At 41.6% G+C, this 23,168-nt stretch overlaps 1 protein-coding gene across 1 annotated transcript in view; it reads left to right on the top strand.

The window, feature by feature from the left end:
• Positions 1 to 23,168, top strand: part of kiaa1549lb (KIAA1549-like b) — a 91,033-nt gene that overhangs the window by 28,970 nt on the left and 38,895 nt on the right. Inside the window, exons 2-4 of the mRNA XM_033627349.2 lie at positions 15,687 to 16,055; positions 19,380 to 19,868; positions 20,011 to 20,126. Of these exons, the coding sequence (XP_033483240.2) occupies positions 15,687 to 16,055; positions 19,380 to 19,868; positions 20,011 to 20,126 (974 nt within the window). The remainder of the gene's footprint in view (positions 1 to 15,686; positions 16,056 to 19,379; positions 19,869 to 20,010; positions 20,127 to 23,168) is intronic.

The raw sequence follows: 23,168 nt of genomic DNA, 5'->3' as shown, positions 1-23,168 counted from the left end.
CCTGTATTGTTTACATCTATGTGACTGGCTTGCAGTCTTCTCCCCTAACTTTGCTGGTGCATTGCAGCATATCGCCGCCTGTAGATCACTGGAATAGTGTGAAACCACTGGAAGGACATGCATGTATGCTCATGTGCGTGTGCCTGAAAGGAACAAAACGGGGACCCACTAATAGAAAGACACCTCCGTGGTGTTACTAGAGGTCAAAAACTCCACAGGGAACCTTTGCTACTGTTTGTCATTAACCTTTGTGTGGAAAAATGCCCTCTTCAGTTTGATATATTTATTTGCTCAAAATTAAGCAGAGCAAACACATAACTCAGGATGAGACCTTCGCGTTCACCCAGTACGCTCTCGCATCAGCTGCCGCGTCACTATTTGATGCCCTCCCTTGACCCCTACCTGTCACTTCACACCCACATCCTGCATGTCAAATGACTTTTGTAATCCCAAACCCATCACAGCCCCAGCATGCGGCTAAACTCCTACACTCGTCCCCTGCCTTCTCTGATATGCACGGCCCCAGGAGACGGCATAGAGCTCCAGTTTGATACAGTCCCTTGTCTGTGTGTGTATGAGGTTATATTAGGGGAAGAGGTCCTTATTTGAAGTGGTGATGATGTATGATATCCCTGACAAATCAGATTCATCTCCAGATTACCAGTCTGGTTTGGAACTTTGTTAACGCACAATGTGAACATGATACACACAAACCTAATTGCTGAAATATTGGTTGGCTAACCCATGCTGTTGTTAATGTTTTCCACTCTGTACTGTATTTGTACAGCCTAAATGATAAAACATTTGGTGAGGAAACATAAGTGAAATCGTTACAGTTCATTTGTATGATGCTTCCATGGCAGGAGAGCACATGTATTTACCTTTGCTTTTATCTGGCACTGGCACATGCTCCTTCTGCTTTCAACCTTGACAGTTCACAGGCCAGTGTAGCCCCTGGGCACGGTGCTGAAGTGAAATATGACTTACTTTTTGGTGGTTTTAATGGGACTGCAGTCACCTGCAGAGCCCAGACTGAGCTCTCTGACTCCCAGTCATCCCGTCTGTCTCATACAAGGTCTCATCTGATGGCTGAATGCATCAAAGGAATATTTCACCCTGAAAATGTTCTTACATTATTATGTATGATTAATCTCTTACGATCAGTACCTTCAGAGTCTTATTTTGTGATGAAATGCAGAATATTTCTCTCGACCAGCATACTGCTAATCCAAGGAATAATTCTTCACAGGATGTAGTGAAACTCTATCTTGATATAAACCATTTTAAGTCACTGCAGGAAGCACACAGGTGTAATTAATAACATAAATAACAAGGGCATTCCACTTAGAAGAGCCTGCTATTGTTTGAGCTGGCTACATGGGACACTATTGGAGCTGACTGAGCCACTGTTAATGCTATTACTTCCACCTGTGCTGTTCTTGGTATGATAATTCAAAATATCTGCTGTGAAAAAGTCTATTAGACACTTGCGTTTTCACTTTGAAAACTCTTGAAAGCAAACAAGCCACAATGACATTTGTGGTTACTAAAAGAGGGAAAACATTTAACAACCAGCTTGTTTTATATTTGAGAAAATATTATTTAATGCTCTGCAGTTATTGTGCATCTAGAAATTAAGTTTGGGGACAGCTGTGGTTATTGTCTGCAAATAAAACTGAACAGGTGGAACTGAGGAAGATGCAGGTTCATATAAATATGCTGTTTATCTGAAACTGCTGAAGTTGGAATCACCTCCCTAGTCTTTTAATTCTTAATAATTATCGGCTGATCTATAAACTCTTAAATCAAGATTACTGAGAAATCTCAGTCTGGCTTTTGAACTGAATCTTGTGCAGTGAATGTTTTCCTTAAAGTTACACGAAGAAAGTGTGATGCTTTTAGTGTACGCTTTGGCACCACATTGTCATGTAAAGGGTTAAGGGGACATTTCACCCCAAAATCAAAAATACACGTTTCCTCTTATCTGAGTGGTATTTATTAATCTAGATTGTGTTGGGGTGAGTGACCAAGTGTTGGAGATTTCAGAGAGAGGTCTGCCTTCTGGACAGTATGAACATTTTCTAACCAGTTTGATATTAAGCCAAACACCCCAGACCAATATACCGAATTTTACAGGTGTCCCACTTGCCTCTGTTTAGGTTTTGTAGTGATCATATCAGTAATTCCTCATTTCAACTCTAATGAATCAGCCATTCCTTGTCCACTGAGGCGCCTTCAAAACTAGCGACAGATAAAAATAGAAACAGGGCGCCCAAAGTTCAGCTCAAAATGGCACCTGCAGCCAGTTAGGACATCTCTTCTGTCGGCCTCAAAATCTAACATGTTGTCATGTTGGTGCTGCTCGTCTCGGCAGTAAATTACACACAGCCTGCGAGACACTAGTGGCTCCGTTGGTCCATTTATAAACATAATATAATATTAATCACATTGTCATGAGCTGGATTTAGTGCCTTGGCACTGTTAACACAGCTTGCTGATATTGGCTACTTTTTAATTTGCCAGAATCTTTCATAATGACAAACGCTGGTTCAGCTGGTTTGCACATACTCAAACTGGTTAAAGCTCGTTCACTGGACTGGCCTGGCAAAACCAGAAATCAACCCAACTCTGCTGTCTCCTCTTGAATATAATGGAACTAGATGGCACTCGACTCATGGTGCTCAAAGTGCCAAAATACAAAAATAAACAATAATAAATAAAAAATGTGGAAAAACTCAACAGCAACGTCTCCTTCCAGAAATCATGACCTAGATACTCAAGCTAATTCACAAACCTTGTTGAGTTTCATGTGGGAACTATTTTCTTTCTTCTGAACTACACCTGCGTATCAATGTACAGAAGGAACGGTGCATCTACTCATGGACGAGAGACTCGTGCTTGTGACAGCAGGAGATGTAAACTTTGGCGTCCTCATAGGTTGAACTGTAATGTTAGCTAGCTCAGTGATGTTACATGTACTAGCAGTATGGGTTAACTATAAACTAATTTCCACAAGCTGACAATGTCAGACTTCTGTGTGGTTAAATAGTTGGCAGTGTAGTACGGAAAGAAAATAGTTCCCACATGAAACTGCTCACAAAAAGGTCTGTAAATTATCTTGAGTTACCATGCCAAGGTTTCTGGGAAGAGACATCTCTGTTGAGTTTTTCGAAGGCATTTTTTTTGTGATTTGAGCACCACAAGCCAAGTGCCATCACACTATATTTGTGAGAAAGCAGGCATCCTTATGTCTCCAACACTTGGCAACTCACACCAAAACAGTCTAGATTGATAAATAGCCCTACAGGTAAAAGGAAAAATCTGTATGTTTGGTTTTGGGATGAACTGTCCCTTTAAGTGAATTACAATTTTCAGCCATCAGCACATAAAACCCTGGCAGTTCATCCTCCTCGTCTGGAAGCGTAAAACCACACCTGATAATGCTATAGTGCTGTCTATCTAATATTAATATTGAATAGGCCACCCAGCCATTACACTCTCGAGAAGTCTGAACTTCCTCAGAAGATCTTTCATCAAAGCTACAAATACATGCAAAATTTATTTGGTCTGTTCAGTTCTAGAAATGTTATTTGAAACTGCCTAAAGAGCTGTGCGTTTATGTTGTCAGAGTATTGAGGGTTATATTTGGTCCGACTTTTTAGTATCAAGTGTAGAGGATTAGAGCAGTATAAATAAATAAAAAAATCCATGCATTTGACTGACACTAAAGGTTATTCATGCTTTTACATCACAGATGCCTTACTGCTGATATAGTGATAGTTGATGTGTTGGTTTATTTTAGGGGCCTTGCTGTCAGACACAAGATACAGACTGAAATGCCTCTGAATCATCTCAGTGTTTATGTGCTATACTTAAAAAAATACAGTGCCATAAATGTTTATCAGTTGTTATGCCCCAGCTCAGTATTAGTTTTATTGTGAAACCACAATAGATTATAGTTTATTTAAACAGTTTTTGAGTGTATTTAGTACCATGCATTATAACTCATCTTGCACTATAGTCAACAGTAAAGAGCTTATAAGTTTGAAGAAACAATCAACAAGGGCAAGTTAGAAGACAGTGTTTAACAAATATGGCTTGATGATAAGCATATTTTTGAGACATAGGGTCGTTCATTTAGTAGCCATGTTGACCCGTGGCTAAGCTCTGCCCCCCTTGGTTCCTGTTGTCAAGCCTGTCAAGCTTTTGCACCTGTCATATCAATATGGCATTTTCAACGATATCAATGAGAAATTTTCCAAAGGAAATAATTGCAATTTTATGGTATAATAGTTCTGAAATATTGAGAGAAGTAGACAGAAAAAGACAAAAGGGAACAACAATGTCAATTGTCAGTATAAGTCAATATATTGTTAGCCCACCGCTAGCAAAACCAAAGTATCCCACTTTTCCATTTGTTTAAAGCACAAACAGCCTCAGATGGTTTGCAACTACCTGACTAAAAATTCTAAGTAACTTATCATTAATATCTAAACATGTTTGCTTGCTAACGTGCTAAGCTAGCTAACGTTAGTATCTTACTGTGAAGCAAACAAAGGAGTTTTTCTTGATCTTCAGTGGATTGAGCTGTGACTGAGGCCTTTGACACTGTTTAATCTTCATACTACATCTTTCTTCTAAAGTTTTGAGCTTTAGAAAAGCAAAACATACAACACCCCCCTCTGAACTTTGAGGATCCTTGCTGTCAGACTCAGGTTTTGTATGCACACCATTTGGCATTTTTCCTTGTTCTAAAGGCTTGACAGGCCTCTCGTGCTTAGTCAAGGCTGCTAACGTAGCATTGGACAGTGGCGTTCTAGGGATGATGGATGGATGGCAGGCAACTGGAGGCAAACACTGATTTGTGCTGTTTATGGCTGTTCTCATCGGTTAAATTAGGAAAAAACTAAGGCCACTTTAAGTCCCGAAAATAGTAGGACATAAAGGGGAAAAGGAAAAAAGAATCAACTCAAAAAACTCTATCTTCAGTCTTGAGTCGTGGAGTCAACTAATTTCAAATGTTAACATTAAAGTGTATTAAAAATGCCTTGAGTTGGATGAACAATATGCTCTGACACCTTATCATGTTTTTAGCCATGACCCAGATTTTAAATGGTGTTTCACCAGACCTCGGGGAACAGTTGACCTAGTCAGTAGAATATAGTAGCCAAAGTTAGCTAACTTTACCAAGCAACGTTGGCCTGACTGCGGTGCATCCATTTAAGTAGTTGAAATGTAAAAGATATTTACTCCAGCACTTAACTCACTTGGCCAACAGCAAGATGGTAGTCGTTTCCGTCGTGGACCCACCCACACACAAAATAATTATAGTCCACTAGACTCTTTGATTGGCTGGCTGTGTAATGTTGGTAACGTTCATGCAGTGTATGAATTTATCACTTCCTGCTCTCCATTGGAATTTTGCGCTTCCTAACAGTCATGTGACTGCAAACAACCTATTGTTATTCTTTTCTCGCATAGACAATATGGGCCAAGAGCCATTAGTCAGCACATTTGGTTCCACATTTAGGCACTCACATGTACTTGTTAGTATATTTTGAAACCATGGTTGGAAATTAGCACCAGTCACCAGCCAAATGCTGGTAAAATATGCAAGTGGCTGCTAAATTTGCTTTATTCACCAGCCAAAAAAAACAAACAACAAAACAATGGTAATCTATTGAGTGGCTGGTAGGTTTTGGAAAGCCATCCACAGTGGCAGGTGGACAAAAAAAGTAAATTTCCAACCCTGTTAACTGAAACCTTTATGTACTATAAACATAATGCAGCAGCATTGTAAAAGTGCTAAATATTTGTTCATCTTATGAAAAGATTTTTATTCTGGAATAGTTTGTTTTGCTCAGCAGAACTGTGTCTATATCATTTTTTCACTGAATTGTTGCTGCTACTTAATTTCTGAATTTACATAATGAGGCCCAAAAATCAATTAAGTTTGGCTGCTGTTCATCCGGTTTTGCAGAGGGTTTGGGGGTTTGAGCCAGCAGATATATGATCCCTCATGTTAGAGTGGAGGGAATGTGTCCGCTGTCACCTTCCAAAAAGCTTGCTAAAAGCCCTGAATAATGGCTCTCTGGTGTGTTTAACTCAACCAGTGCCTGCAGTGGGAAACACAGTTGCTTGATAGGAACATAATGAATCGCTATGTATAGGGAGATACAGATACAGGAAGGAATTAATGTAATGTCTGGTGTCGGACTATTTATAAAGTTCAGAAGGCCCATCAGTGACGATTTAGTCACTGGACCGATAGTGCTTCACATGAATATGACTTCGTGTTAAATTACTTTTCTTTAACTCATCACTATCACCTCACAGCATATATCATCATATCACCCAATCTTAAATGAGGCTAGCTCGAACACAGGGACAAGGACAGTGAAGAAAAGCCTTGGTGAGCAGTAATAGGAGTGGACAGAGTGCGACAACATAAGCCATGACTACAGCGTCCTGGGCTGCAGCAGGACAGAAGTCAGTGTGTCGACATGTCAGGCTGAAAAAGACGAAGAGCCTTAGCGTCAGTGGATAGGCTGGCTTTTATCTGGAGCGAGATAGAGAGAGTAAGACACGAAGAGAGGGAGGACAGAAAAAAATAGGCGGTGGGAGAGAGAGCTCTGCCTCCCTGGAGTCAGTGTATTGACCAGAGCTGTTTCTTTCCTTTAAGTATTTGTTTCCATCATTTTATCAGTGAAGATTGAGAGACTGTTGGTGTCAGTCCCAAGGTCCCTCTGCTTTTCTAACATGAGTGATAGAAATGTTGAAAACAAAAACAAGTTTTGATGTGGTTGTTGTTAGTTGTGCACTTTGGATGATGGTACACAGCATACAGATTTATTAACTAGAAAGCACTGCATGGAGTGCGTTCCTTCTACCAAGGCTACACAATCTGCAAAATGTGTTAAAGACAGTCATCTTGATTTGGTAGGTGTTGGAACTATATAAAGAGATTTTGTATTTGATAAGAAAACCTGTAAGAGGGTTGCCTGATATCAGACAGAACTGTCAACTTTTCCCTAACCAATCAATAGAGATCAACGAATCTGCCTGAATGGGTCTGCATCATTAGTGCTCCGACGTCTGTCTGTGGTGTGCACACCATTTGAGTCTGCACACCATTTGACAGTTGTCGTAGCCAACACATAAGCCGGTCCATGACTAAATTTTAGCGGCAAAAGTGGCATATACATCAACAGGACCACATGGCCCATATAAACCCCAACAAGTCAAGGGGAATTGATAAGACAGAGACCTGATAAATGTCATTTCGGCTTAAATAAAATCACATTGTGAACTTCACTGTCCATCCAGGCAGTTGTTTGTCAACTCGGAAAACCACTATGACTTGTGCCCTGTAGGCTGACATTGTTGTTTGTTTTATCAGCGGACAACTGCGTGGCTGCTGCTGCTGATTGCACTCCATTTAAACAGTTTTCCTGGCCCTTGCTGTTATATATTAAGTGGAGCACCAGCACACTGAAAATGGGCAGACCCAACCTAACGTTGTCTTAAGTCCACACTGATGAGTAGCCATGCTGACAAACTTGTTTTGCTGGGTTTTTAGGAGTGGAGTTGATGTCGATTTTAAACAACCTCAACAGCAACACCTGCCTTGTCTATGGTGCTAGCCATTGTTGTTATTACTCCTCATTGGTACTGGCGCACCGCTTGGCAATGCCTGACAACAGCTTGACAATGGCACAGATTGGCTAACTGTGTCCCACCGCTCTCATTGGTGTTTTTTTATTTTAACCGATAAACTTCTGTTTGATGTCACTATGCCAGATAAATCAGTCAACTCAAACTTAGTGGACTGGGCAGATTTATAGGTCTGGACCCAGGCAAGTAAGAGGGATATTTTGAGTTACATTATTTGACTTTTGGAACATTAGAATTAAATGAGATGAAACTGTTTACTTTTTATTGTGTGGTCCACAGGAGATTAAGATTGGTCACTTATTAATTAAAATTGATACCTACATGAAGACTGTGTGTCATGTATAGTATACCCCTGCTGGATTCTGCATCACAAGAACGCTGATAGGTAGCCTTTGAGTAGGTCATTGAAATGTTTGTTTATGGGTTAGATGGTGGAGAGTATATCTCCTTGCTTTATGAAAAGTGTGTGTTAGAAACTCCCCACCAAACCTCAGGTGGCTAGGTGGAATGTATTTCCTTGGATTAGCCAATGTTGTGCATGTACTAGAAATAGCCCATTCATGTAAGTTCAATCAATGACCACGAATTCCCCTTATTTCAGTGTTAAGAAATACTTAAAAGCCAGTCAATGTAAGATTTGCTAAACAGCGCACCCTGTGCAAACAGTGATAATTTCAAAATGTAATAGTATAGCAAAGTCATTGTCTGCAGACTGCTTCTGTAATGTCAGTAACACTACAATATCCATCATAAGTTTGGTAATATTAATCTATATAAGCCACCATGAGGTGTTTATCATACCAAGTAGAGCAATAAACCCCTTGCTCAACTGAGTGTGTTCAGTTGAGCAAGGTGTGTATTCTGGGTATAAATGATTTTTCCATTTGTGAGAAAAGGAGGTTATTGCTTCTTATTTCAAAAATTGCAGCCTGGTCTTAAACAATTCCTGCAATCAAACCACAAACTAATCATATGGTCTTCTCGGCCACAGACAAACAGTAAAGCTGGACCAAAAACATACAGTACCCTCCTTGTCAGGAGTAATAAATGAGAGAATAAATGAATGAAGATCTCCACTAATACTGTGTACACTTCTTTGCGTGGTTGCAGGGTTAAGTGTCCGCTGGGCTCTGTTCCAGACAGCTGATGCGTGTCTCTGCCTGCTGTGTTGTTTGCACCCTCTGAAAAAAAAAGCATGGTGCTGGGTGTGTGTGCGTGTGACAGCCTCCGTCCCATCCATAATTTCACCTCAGCATTGCTTGGCATCCTCGCCGCCATCCTCCTTCTCCAGCCCTGCACAGACATTACGCCTCCGTACATAGACAAAAACAGGGAGGGTATGTGCAATACATATGTTAAGATACTGTTTTTCAATCAAATTCTCTCCTTCCAGACTTCCCCCCCTACCCACTAAGCTCTTAATTCTAATTTGGATGGAACAACAGCTCAAAGCAGTATATGCTGCCGCCTTCCATAAACAGCCAAAACATAGAAGGGACTTCTGAGGCACTTCCTCAAAAGCAGTCGACTAGCTTCTTCTTAAATTCGTTTCTCTGCTCGTAGGGCTCCATCCACCTCACCATTGCATTATGCTCTCCTGTTTACCATTTTCCTCTCACAAGAGAACAAAAACAGCTCAAAGCAAAAGGGGAAGCAGTGTATAATATGAGTGGAGCAGCGGGAGCCCGACAGTGTCATGTCTGTGTCCTGGTAGCTCAAAGATAATGCTGGCTGCAGAAGGGCAAAAAAATGAGTGTGGAAATAAGGTCTGTGGTTTGTGTGTGCTGGTTGCAGAGGGTTTAAAGACAAGTCAGAATTATGTAGCTGTCTCTGAACGTAGGAAGTATACCAAAACTGAACATTTTATTGATCATAGATGCTTGAACTATCAGTTTATTACGAGAGGTTATCGTCACATTCATATTTAATCACATTGTGGCTTTATTCCACACTGCCTGATAATATCATATACAACTTTTCTGTATCAGCATATTCCGGCTCTTTGTTGATGCTAAATGATGTTTACACTGCATGAAATATTCACACCCAATACTAAATGTTTTTTTTATGGCTGCAACCATCATATGAAAATATTCTAGATGTCTTGTACATCATTTTCTGCACACTGCCCAAAATTCAGCCCAGCGTATTAGAATTTGAAACATTGAAGTTGAGACTAGAATTGCACATAAAGCTCTCTGGGTTTGAGCAATCAATATTTGGCTGCATAGCACAAGTTTGTGATAAAGACTGACTTGAACTTGTGAGTCAGTGGGGTTTAAGATGCTAAAGAAAATATTGGTTTATTAAGCTTTTATGGCTTGCATGGCAGTAACTAATTATTATTTTCTTGATCCATTAATCTTTTTAAAATGCCAGAGGAAACAGTATAAAATATATATATTCCCATAACCCAAGGTGACATTGTTAAGTGCTTGCTTTATCCAAGCGGCATCCTCCGGGGCTGAAAATGAAGCCAACACATAAGATTTGAATAGCTGCTGGACTCTGGCTCCAGGAGCCAGTCAATCCCATAGACACCCATGTTCAAATGCCCAACTGTACAGCAGATATAAACATGTTCACAGCCTGGTACAAAAAATGAATTTGGTCCATATAGCTTATGTTCCCATCCAATGACAACAGTACAGAGGGTGAATTTTTATATAACTGACATGCTTACATTTTAATTAAGGCTTGAAGTTTTGCATAATTAAGGGCAGGACAGGCTGTCTTCCAATAGTGTCCTCAGCTTCTCAGTCAGATCCACCCCTTGCTCTTCCACAGTGCCAGCCTCTCACCCAAATATAGTCACTCCTGGCTTAAAAAAGTCAAGATGGCGACGGAGATTGTAGTTTTACTGTAAATCCACACCAACTCTGACCTGCAGTCAGTGTCTCTGTCCACAGAAGCAGCCGTCTGTCAGCAGCTGCTCCTGATGAGCTTAGAGGACAACGGCCGGTGCATTATATATCTATGTGCTGACCAAACTGCCTCCACCAGGCTGTGTGTTAGCAGACATTTACTACACCAAGATATTTTTATGTCAGTTCCATGTGAAGAAATAAACAGTGTTTTTATTTATTGATTAATTAATTAATTTTACTTTCAAGCTCACTGTAGGGAGTGAGGGGAATATGCTGCTCAAAGACAGAGCAAGAGCAGAGCAATGAATTTATAGGTAATAAATAAAATACACATATACAGCAGTATATTTGTGTGATTTTTTAACAGCTGTCTGTGCAGATTATGCTTCACTAAATGTGATGGAAACAGACACGGACAAAAAACACAGGGGATCTCTGTTAACCATAGACGGATGAAACATTTCGCCGACGCATAAATTGAAAACACTCTTGAAGAGTGTCGAGTGCCCTACCATAAATCAGCCTTAAAGTTCCTTAGGTTAAGTTAAAGTTATCAAGGTTAGGTTAAGGAAATGAAACATGGTGACGATGTACCTTAAAATAACTCAACGTTAACTCACACAGGACATGAACACCAGTCTCCTTGGGAAAAGTCCTGCGTTGTTTGACCCATCCATGACTCCAACCTATCTCCTTAAACGGACTTTTGCTCTTTATACTAGTCTTTCTCTACCCCTGTCAGCGCATTGGTCACGTGATCTCAGCCTTCCTGATTACACACAAATTGTGATAGTCTGGGGGCCTGTCCAGGGTGTACCCCACTTCTCACCCAATTACAGCTTGGATTGGCTCCAGCACCCCCTACAACCCCTAACAGGATAAGCAGCTATGGAAAATGAGTGAATGAATGAAAAAATTAATTACTGGCTCATGATTACGTGGGTTATATACGAATTGTGGCGCATTACTTTTCATAGGTATACAGAGAACAGCTTGATTTGCTTGATGAATGACTAAAACAATTATTTGATTATCAAAATAGTTGTTGATTAATTTTTGATTAAGTAATTTTCAGTGACTGACTATTCATTTTAGTGCTACTCCTCCTGTAAAGTCAAGCAATGTGCCATCTTTGCTTTCAAGGCTGGAGCTGGATAGTATGAGGAATCATGAAGATAAATTACTTTTGTTGGAGAGGACCTGCAGACTTCTTCACAGCTTCAAACTCGAGGCTTCAAACCAGGCACTTCATGGCAAATTCAATCATTTTCCCATTTTTGTACCACTCTTACCCCGTACTTATTTCTCTCATCTTGGTGGGTCTATGCTACTTTCGTCTTCCACAGCCAAACCTTTCCATCCCTCTCTGCCTGCCTCTATCACTATCTCCTTTAATCTGCCTTCCCCTCTCTCTGGTCCATTGTTAAAATCCTCCCATATGCTCCGCTCTGTCAGAGCAGGTGGCAAACCACAGGTGGACCCCACACCTCCGCTTGGACTGGCCTCTGTCCCGTGCACCCAAACTCATGTTGCCACCGGGCACACTAAGCAGGGGAAGGAGGAGGGGGCAGGAAGTTGTCTTTCAGTTTGATGACCAGGTGGTTTGACTTCTTTGTGGCCTTGAAGCAGGATACATATCCTTTATTATCTTATAGCTCTTACGTGAACTGTGAACACAGAAAAACATCTCCCTTCTTCCCACTCTTTGTTTTACATCACCGTTTTTTGTTTTTTTTTTCAAAAGAATGGATTAAAAATTGCAGTATAGCAATTTCACTAATCACATTTGAGCACATTAGTGATTTATTGAAGAAAAGGAATTAAGTGGGATCAGGAATACAGCATGAAGGAGCTGTCTTTAAGAAATGAATGGCGGCAGCTAATGAAATTCAGAGATTTATTCCCCTGAAAACAAATTATGAAAAGTATTATGCCAGTTCACTGCGATATTGGTGACATTTAAGAAAACGTTATGAGGTAGTGACCTGGAACTTTTACTGAATTTGTAAGCATTGGATCCTATTACAGTTTACATTTAATGGTTAGGAAATATCTAAAGACAGAGAAATGTTTCCAGATAGCTTTACAGTGCCAGCTGTGTGAGCACATACTGCCGTAGGCTAATCATCATGTGTGTAATTCAGAAAACATGGACTCAAGGGCTTTGGTAATTTCCACAGTATACGCTGGACAATCTCCGAATTTTACAGTTCATGTTCAAAGGGTGCGTTCAATTAAGCAAAGCTGGACAACAGTGTGAGGGAAAACGACTGGCACGCAAGTATCCCTCTGCAGCCGAGGTTCATGTTTGCCATCAAAAGGTTCCTCCTGCTCGTGTCGCTCCAACACTGGAGCAGTTGTGTGCGAGCACTAGCTGGATACACTTCAGCAGGAGAAACATGCTGAGGGGGTGGGAGGTGTGACAGGACTGCAAAGCTTTACAAATGGATAAAAGAAGCCCTCTGTGGATGTGTCGAGGATGTGTCGAGAATAAAAGGAGAGCAGAGGACAGGGATGGATGAGAGAAAACTTCATGTTGGCCGTCTTGGTGCATTAATCACCTCCATCACCTTTATTATACTTTACTGTAATGTAAACCTCCATATCTCTTCTCTTGTGCTGCCTTTTATTGAGGCATAATTCCCGCACAGGCACAAACCACTGTAACATGAGTCCATTTTGTGTTATCTTAGCTATACTTGAGCGCACAGCTGCCATCTCTTAAGTAATTCTATTTGTTCCACTTTGAAGATTGTCTCTTTTTCTCTCCTTTGGGAAAACATAAACGTCTGCCCTTGGTGTACGTTACTATCTGTGACTATCAGAAAGATGTGTTTGTTTTCACCTTGGCACAGAGGTTAAAATGATAATCATGCAACAGTCAATTATAAGACTGAACTCATACGTTAATTTATTATGTTTTGTAACTTTGCAGCTTATCTAACACCATCAGAATGAATCTTCACAACCTGAGCCATCTGCAGTGTGTCAAATCAGGTGTCTTACATGGTGCTGTGACATACCTAGCTTTGTAATAGCTTCATCTGTCATGTTTAGAGTATGTAATTCTCTGCCGACATGCAGGCTGAATTATTATGCTCACTGCTTAGGCAGTCTGATTTTTCACGCTGCCAGTTAATAGGGCAGAGCATCACCATGTTGTTTTATACATTTTTTGGCTTATAGACTGCAGGAATTTGGTACCACTTTTTAATATAGCACCTTTTAAAATGGGTCCATCGATTGTAAATAATGGCTTTAATAAATCATTCACTAATGTGTTATAGATCAGCTCTGAGCCATTGATAAGAACAGCTTTTGGGTTGCCAGGTTGTGAAAAAACAACAACAGTTGGGTGGTATTAATCCTCATCTGGAACAACACCTGCTTTTTGTTTTTGAACAGCTCTTAGGAAGACCCTCCAGTGGGCTTTTGACCACTTACCTTCTGGAAAAGAGCTGCAGAACATCTGAGCCAAAAGCCTCTATTAACATTCACAGCTGAAGACTTGATGGATTATAACTTCAGGATGCAAACTGTTAGGACTGGCTGATATTGTGAAAAAATCACAATAGTTTTGACCAAATACCTCAGTAATTAAAAGTGACAATATTGCAGGGTTGACTATTGGAGCTTTTACAAAATATTTACACATGAGATTTTTGATTAAAAAAAACAGGAGTAATGTTCAGAAATATACACCACTTTACTGTAATGCAGCCCTTATAACCAGGAAAAGAAAACACTTACGATATTACAATATCCAAAATCTAAGACCATATCTTGGGTCATATCACAATATTGATATAATATGTGATATATTGCCCAGCTATACATGCTATCATCATTTACATTTTATGTAATAAATAACCATCAGATTCCTTTATTGCTTATGTGTAACTTTGTCGAATAAATGTTTATTGCATGAGCTCCTACTCATATTACCTAATGGCCAAGGGTCCAAACTGCCAAACAGGAAGTAAGAGCGTCCAATTAGTTACATAGTAGAGGAAACTCAGACTGTACCATTTTGAGTACAGGGAGGGAGGGTTTCAGTGATTCAGAGAACAGTCTTTTTTAAAGCCCCCTCAACAACTGTTACAGTATTGTTATTTCTGAATTAAAGATATAATAATAATTTAGTTACTGTTTTGTTGTTTTCACATAAAGATATTATTTGATTGTATTAATTGATTATAGACAAACTTTGGTAATGTCTATCTGAGGAGCTTCCTGTTTAAGGGCATGGTCATGTGAGCGGATGCAGGTGAGTGACTGAATTTGGGCAGTGTCTGATGTAGCATACAGGGAAGCTAGCTTGCTTGCTAATTTTAGGTAGCTTGCTAATAAGTATAGTGAAATATGATGCTACTGGTACATTTTCCATTTTCTTGCGTTCCATGCCATCACTGTTAACCAGGCAGTTTTTATTTTTCAAGGCCAATAGTAGGCTATATAAAAGCAGCTGGTTGAACACAGCAAAAATCAGTGTCTCTCCCACACATACTCCTTTGCTATTCATTGAGCCTGCGACTTTGCCTGTAAAATTTCACCAAGTGATCCAAAGATGTGAATGTGCTTTGCCTCTGAAATCAAATGTCTGCTTCGCCCCTCTGCTCACACTGAATTGAAATGAATGGAAGGTGAATATTCGCCAGTGTTAGTTTCACTCGTGTGTGCCAGTACCCTAAAAGCAAGGGATAGAAGCTCCTCAAGGGAAGTTAAAGATGGTTCAGTTCATGTAGTTGCAGACCTGCTGGAAGCTTGCTGCTAGCTGCCCATTAGCCATTGCCCTAACTAAACTTTTGTTTTGTTGACTTTTGGGTTTCCTTATGTTCTTTTGAAAAATTTTTGGAAGTTTATTCATGTGTTTTTGTATATAGTTTTGTTTTCACAACCTCACCAAAACCAGTCTGAACTGTTGCTGTTATGCAAACCTCAAATACAACATACAACGGATTACTCTGATCTCTGTGTGTTCTCCTTCCACCACTCAGCCAGTCCTTACAGTACCTTAAAAGAGTTTTGACCAACATGTGTGAACATTTTAAAGGATTCACTTGAAGTGGAAATAAAAATAGCTTTAGTTTCAAAAGTATTATTACAAATAATAACCTTTCTTTTCACTTTCTTTTTTGTCAACAGAAAAATCTTCCTATGATGCCTCCGGCTCCTCGTCGTTACCAAGCGACCCCGCAGTCACAGCTGCTCCTGCTCATCCATTGGCCGACCTGTCGGTGGCGGGGGAGGTGCCTTTCTCAGTCGTCCATTCAGATGGGGTCTCAGAGTCTGAGGGGGAAGGTTTATCAGGGCAGCCTGCCTTTTCTTCTGTCTTAACCGTCATGGCAGGAACTGTCAAACATCCAGTGACTCTGGATCGAAGTAGAACCTCGCCAACCATCACCAGGGACGAGACCCACACCACCCAATGGCCTTCACATAGTTCCAGCCAGGGCTCAGAGATGTCCTCCTCATCGTCGTCTGCGGGAGACAGGATCTCCCCCGCCAGCTCAGGTCTGACTTCCAGCATGTCTCCCCAACACACCACACCACCTCAGACTGTTATCATGGCATCAACTGTCTCTACACCATCACATGTGTCCTTCATGGATGGAAACCAAAATGTCTCATCATCAACAGTATCGTTTTCCTCATTGTCATCATCAGTATCTTCACCAGCTCCATCCACTTCCTCTGAGTCATCACTCGTAGCGTCTCTGTTTTCTCTATCATCTTCTACTGGGTGGATAAACAAAGCCACTTTATCTCACGGTCAGCGGATAAGGTCTAGCTCTGCCCCTCAGACATTATCACCAGCAGGGTCTTTGGGTTGGACAGATAGTCTAACAACCACACACTCAACTACTCATTCGGTTATTGACCCACCAGCTGTTACGAAGGGACTGCGAAGCACAAAAACTGAGTCATCACACTTTCTAAGTGAAACCAGCACTGAAAAGGGCAGTGAAGTGACAAAATACTCATTATCCTCATCAGCAGATAAAATCTATGGAGCGAGTGGAGCATATATAAGGAGTGCAAGCATAAACGTAATCAAGTCACCAGCAACCAGTACATACACATCATATCCTTCTTCTAGCAATGGAGGAAATCTAAAGATTTTATACCGAACCACTCAAACCCAGAACCCAGGTTTGAACTCTCTATCAGCCGATAATCTTAAATTTAGCACCTCATTTCCTTCCAATCAAGAGAGTCAAGCTGTTCAAAGGCAACAGGGAGCTTTACAAAATCCCACATCAGCACTGCTGTCCACCCTTCCTAAAGGCTATTCAGCTTCTAGTCATGTCACACAGCAGATGTTAAATCAAATAGCATATGCAGAAATGGAAAACAAGACTACGGTAGATAGTCAGACTTTTGTTCACAAAAGCGTTGGAAATACAATGATGTGGCCTCTCAGTTCACATGCTGTAAATCCAGCTGTATCGCCAGCAATGACGTTCAGATCTACCGAGTCTTCAGCAGATGAAACGTCTCTCTCTGAAACTGCAAACACTGAGCTAACACCTATCCACTTTGGCATGGTGTCCTCAGAGCACACATCTAATCCAGGTGATTTACTGATGGCAGCGGGTCACCGCAGCCCCAGAGTTCCTGCCATCAATATAAATTACAACCAGGGAGAGATAGCGGGAGCAGAGCTCAAATCCATTTCCGCTCAAGCTCAACAAAATAACTCACTTTCACTCACAGGGACTCTGCCGGACTCTGCCACTGGTTCCATCCACCGTTCGATCACCAGAACGGGAACAACCTCCTCCACATCAGAGTCAGGTTCGCTTCATTTGCCAAGTAATGGAGTTATAAGCGTTAGAGAATTTGAAACACAAACAGTGTCTCCCAAGGGCATCAGTCATGAGTCTGGAGGATGGTCAACGCTAAAAATGATCCTATCCTCCAACCGTAAGACAATGTCTCTTACTGGTTCAGCATTGCCAGTTAGCTTAGGAGAAGATGTGACCTACAAAACCACGCATGAAAGTCTCTCACACAGCACTTGGCCTACAAACTTATTGCCCTTGTTTCCAAGCCTCAGCCTCAACAACACTGATATCTCTGATCTGTCTGCCAATAGTGAGAAAAATTTTGCAGACGGACCCAAAGTCTCATTATCACCCCACATTACCCCCCCACAAAGACCTTTTCAAACAAGATCTCTACTCACGTTTTCCCCCAAGTTTAATACAACGCCTAGTCTAACTTCATCTCCCAATAAATCTCACCAGACAGTGTCCTCAGCTGAAATCTCTGCTCACATCATCAAATCCGACAGAGCTGGTCGCAGTATACCTTCTACTACCGATGCTGAAACCACTGCAGGGAGCAGTAAAACATCACCGGCCTCCATTGTTCACATGACACATGGAAATGAGTCTACAGAGAGTTTCTACAGAAATGCTGCCAAGAGTTCAGTTTCTGCTTTATTTAATGGAAATGAAGAGTCTACTGTAATCAGAGACAAGGGTGTTCCATCAGGGCAGTTCACAACAAAGCTTCCAAATTTCATAACTACAAATGAGTTTGTCATGTTGGATAAAGGCTCAGAAGGTTCTGGCAATGGGTCTCCCACTGAAATGCCCTTTGCTACAGTGACGTCTGATTCTGCATTAGAACCTCTTGAAAATCTTTCTCGTAAAGACAATGCGATGATGTCCTCTCCTTCCTCATGGTCTGAAATCATCCCAACACAGAGGACAAACTCCCCTTCTCGCTCTCAGGATCACATCACCAGTGTGAGAACTGAGAGGGCAAATTTTTATTTAGACAGACAAAGAACTGTTCCCTCCGCTGCTTCCTCTGCTGCAACTACTTCCCCCAGTTATGGACAAAGCAGCAGTGAATCATTTAGTCCTATTTTCAGCTTTGGCACAAAATTAATGGCATCATATACAAAGTGGAAAGCAACCAAGCCTGTGTCTTTTCAAAGCACTGCCTTTGAATTAGAAAATACATCTACTGGCTTTGATAGGGCAAATTCTAATTTACAAGCAGATGGCCCGGCGTATGAACATCCAAAGCTGGATGACGGACAAGAGGGTAATGTGCATATATTGAATTCAATTGATCCAACTGTAGTCGCCAGCCATTCAAATACATTTTACCCGACTGTTGGAGAGCATCCATCTTTTACATATGTTAAAAGAACATCAGAATATAAAAAACAGAAACTGAGTTTGTCCCCGGCTAATATCAGATCTGCTGCGGCTGCCCATGTACAGCATGGAGCCACTGTGAACACTGCATGGGGCTCAGATGGTTCTCTGCCCCTCTTGCACACAACTCCTGACTCCATGAAATCTTCAAAAGCTTCTTCTCTTGCACTGGTGTACAAGAGCGAGCACAGCCCCCCTCCGGCAGATGTTGACTCTCTTGAATATGCATTTGATGCTGCCGTCACGGTTTCAAACATCCCAGCACCCAATTTCTCTGAGACAGACAATATCAATAACACAACTGATTCAAAAGCGAGGGGGTTAACCCTTCCAACAGAGCTGGTGTCACTATCTCCTTTATTTCATTCATCATCGTCATCTTCAAAGACTTCACCACTATCTTACAGTAGTGTCAAAGCTCCTCAGTCGTCCTCGTTACATATGAAACCCGCTTCTACAGTGTCTTCTAAAGCTCCACCATTGTCACCGTCAAACTCACAGTCACTTGTTAAGATAATGTCAATCAAACCAACCATGCACCCAGGCACTGCATCATCATCAATGTCTGTAAAAGCCCCATTTCCATCCTCATCACCAAGCCTCACCATATCAGTAGATCCTGATCGCTCAGAGGAAGTGACTGAGACACTTGTCCTTACAGAGGCAGGGACGGACGAGTTAACCGCTGGAACATCCAGAGCAGATGCGCTCACTTTCCCCAAAGAAAAAGCGGCCAGTCTAGCCCCCTCTCAGTCAGCCAGAATTACCCTTTCTGCTGGGCCCACCGAGAGGACATCTCAGGTATCACCTCTGCCCCCTGGACAGGACACCCCAACAGACTCTGTCCAGCTTCCCACCACAACTGTAGCTCCAACCACCACAATCATGCCTTCCCTAAGATTCTCCACTGCAACCACACCGTCAGCCGCCACCACCACTACGACTACGACACAGCCCGCGCCTGTGACCAGGAGAACAACCACCACCACGACCGTCAGGATTCAAACCAACAGGAGAACGTTCACACCACCTGTCCCCAGAACGAGCCCTCCCAGGGGGGCCACCACCATCTTTATTTCTCCTTTTACCACCACCACAGAGGCTCCACCGCAGCAGTGCAACATCACGGAGAGATTGTGGGTGAAAACAGGTAAACAACATTTTACCATGCTCTTAAAAAAACATTAAATTGTGAATGTTAATCATTTCTCTAACGTTCTGTCCGGTGTCTGTCCTGGTCTCTCCCTTTTTCTGTCTGTCTGTCTCTCTGTGATTTTATATGTCTGCCCTAGTTGTTTCCATCTATGTGAGAAGAAACAGGCTGGACAGCATTCAGAGGCAGAACCTGCGAAGGGGACTAAGTCAGGGCCTCCGCAAAGCTCTGAATGATACATCCGCCCAAGCACAGGTCAGGCTGTTATCAGTTACTGTTGATCACTCGAGAGAAAGGCAGCTGTTTCAACTAATAGGGCGGCTGTGGCTCAGGAGGTAGAGCGGGTCACCTTTTAATCACAAGGTGGGCGGTTGCTCCCCGGCTCCTCCTGTCCACATGTTGAAGTGTCCTTGAGCAAAACATTGAACCCCAAGTTGCTACATTAGAGCTCTGCCACCATTAGTGTGTAAATGTGTGTGAGTGGGTGAATGAGAGGCAAATTGTAAAGCACTATGTGCAGTAAGGTAGAAAATTGCTCTACAGATTCAGTCCATTTAATGGATAAGTTCATAACATCCATTTAGCTATATGTGTAGACTCAAATATACCCAGTGGAGGTTTCTATCAATCAAAGAAAGTTATGTATATATTCCCTGATTCTCACAAAACACTTTGGGCCTCATTCACAAACAGTACATACGCTCAAATCTACTCTTAAACTGTATGTATGAACGTTTTACGCACGCAAGTCCAGGATTCAGTATTTTGTGTACTTTTTCTGTCTCAGACTATGCATACCCACAAATGATGAAGGCGTGGCTGTGTTAAAAAATTTAAACATACACCTTTTAACTAAATGTGTAGCATATTAAAACTGCATTTATTGAAACCATTAATTTACGAATGCATTGGCCAAATGTATAAAATTACTACGGAACTGAGGCCCTTTCACCATCATCAATTTTTGTCGTAATTAAAATATTCAACTATGAAACCTGAACCACAGTTGGTTTCTCAGGGGACATGCTTCGGTTATTGCAGCCTAAGCCTCTTTTTAAAATTTTACTTACGATTGTCTCTTCCAAGGAAACAATTCACAAAAGTTTGCCTATTCTGGCGTCAACCTCAGACACTATTGTCTAAGTTACTTCAGTCATGAAATTATTTTGCTTTTTTGCATAAGAAGCCATGCTTCTTTCTTACAACAAATAAACAGCTTTCTCCTCAACACACCTCTAGGCAAACATACTTGCCTGTGCACACGTTTCATGAATCCGATGGCAATTTGGCATGCAAACTTACTTTGTGCGCAGACAAAAAAACCTTTCTACACACGTTAGTGAATGAGGCCCATTGTGTGTATCCTTGAGGCCTGATAAATGTGTTGAATGCATGACCTTCCTTACAGAACATCTGTAAACCCAGTGAACCACCACATGTACTTGCTTGCAGTCTTCTTCCTTCTTGCCTTTGTTTTCCCATTGCTACATGTCTGGGTACGTTACCGCCACCAATCAGTGGAGACGTGTGAAACCATTGCCAGGACTGTGTGTATCACCTGCATATACTGTATGTGCACGTGCATGTGTATCTCAGTTGCTCATGCACAAGAAACCAACACAAAAGGGAACCCCTCTTGAAAACTAGCACTTCTAGTGGTCAAAAATTCCACAAGGTATCTTTAACATACAGTACAGGCCAAAAGTTTGGACACACCTTCTCATTCAATGCGTTTTCTTTATTTTCATGACTATTTACATTGTAGATTCTCACTGAAGGCATCAAAACTATGAATGAACACATGTGGAGTTATGTACTTAACAAAAAAAGGTGAAATAACTGAAAACATGTTTTATATTCTAGTTTCTTCAAAATAGCCACCCTTTGCTCTGATTACTGCTTTGCACACTCTTGGCATTCTCTCGATGAGCTTCAAGAGATAGTCACCTGAAATGGTTTTCCAACAGTCTTGAAGGAGTTCCCAGAGGTGTTTAGCACTTGTTGGCCCCTTTGCCTTCACTCTGCGGTCCAGCTCACCCCAAACCATCTCGATTGGGTTCAGGTCCGGTGACTGTGGAGGCCAGGTCATCTGCCGCAGCACTCCATCACTCTTCTTCTTGGTCAAATAGCCCTTACACAGCCTGGAGGTGTGTTTGGGGTCATTGTCCTGTTGAAAAATAAATGATGGTCCAACTAAACGCAAACCGGATGGGATGGCATGTCGCTGCAGGATGCTGTGGTAGCCATGCTGGTTCAGTGTGCCTTCAATTTTGAATAAATCCCCAACAGTGTCACCAGCAAAACACCCCCACACCATCACACCTCCTCCTCCATGCTTCACAGTGGGAACCAGGCATGTGGAATCCATCCATTCACCTTTTCTGCGTCTCACAAAGACACAGCGGTTGGAACCAAAGATCTCAAATTTGGACTCATCAGACCAAAGCACAGATTTCCACTGGTCTAATGTCCATTCCTTGTGTTTCTTGGCCCAAACAAATTTCTTCTGCTTGTTGCCTCTCCTTAGCAGTGGTTTCCTAGCAGCTATTTGACCATGAAGGCCTGATTGGTGCAGTCTCCTCTTAACAGTTGTTCTAGAGATGGGTCTGCTGCTAGAACTCTGTGTGGCATTCATCTGGTCTCTGATCTGAGCTGCTGTTAACTTGCAATTTCTGAGGCTGGTGACTCGGATGAACTTATCCTCAGAAGCAGAGGTGACTCTTGGTCTTCCTTTCCTGGGTCGGTCCTCATGTGTGCCAGTTTCGTTGTAGCGCTTGATGGTTTTTGCGACTCCACTTGGGGACACATTTAAAGTTTTTGCAATTTTCCGGACTGACTGACCTTCATTTCTTAAAGTAATGATGGCCACTCGTTTTTCTTTAGTTAGCTGATTGGTTCTTGCCATAATATGAATTTTAACAGTTGTCCAATAGGGCTGTCGGCTGTGTATTAACCTGACTTCTGCACAACACAACTGATGGTCCCAACCCCATTGATAAAGCAAGAAATTCCACTAATTAACCCTGATAAGGCACACCTGTGAAGTGGAAACCATTTCAGGTGACTACCTCTTGAAGCTCATGGAGAGAATGCCAAGAGTGTGCAAAGCAGTAATCAGAGCAAAGGGTGGCTATTTTGAAGAAACTAGAATATAAAACATGTTTTCAGTTATTTCACCTTTTTTTGTTAAGTACATAACTCCACATGTGTTCATTCATAGTTGTGATGCCTTCAGTGAGAATCTACAATGTAAATAGTCATGAAAATAAAGAAAACGCATTGAATGAGAAGGTGTGT

The sequence above is a fragment of the Epinephelus lanceolatus genome, chromosome 2, assembly GCF_041903045.1.
Source record: "Epinephelus lanceolatus isolate andai-2023 chromosome 2, ASM4190304v1, whole genome shotgun sequence".
NCBI lineage: Eukaryota > Metazoa > Chordata > Actinopteri > Perciformes > Serranidae > Epinephelus > Epinephelus lanceolatus.
The sequence above is the reverse complement of the archived record's forward strand: the minus strand, read 5'-3'. Positions and strand labels throughout refer to the sequence as shown.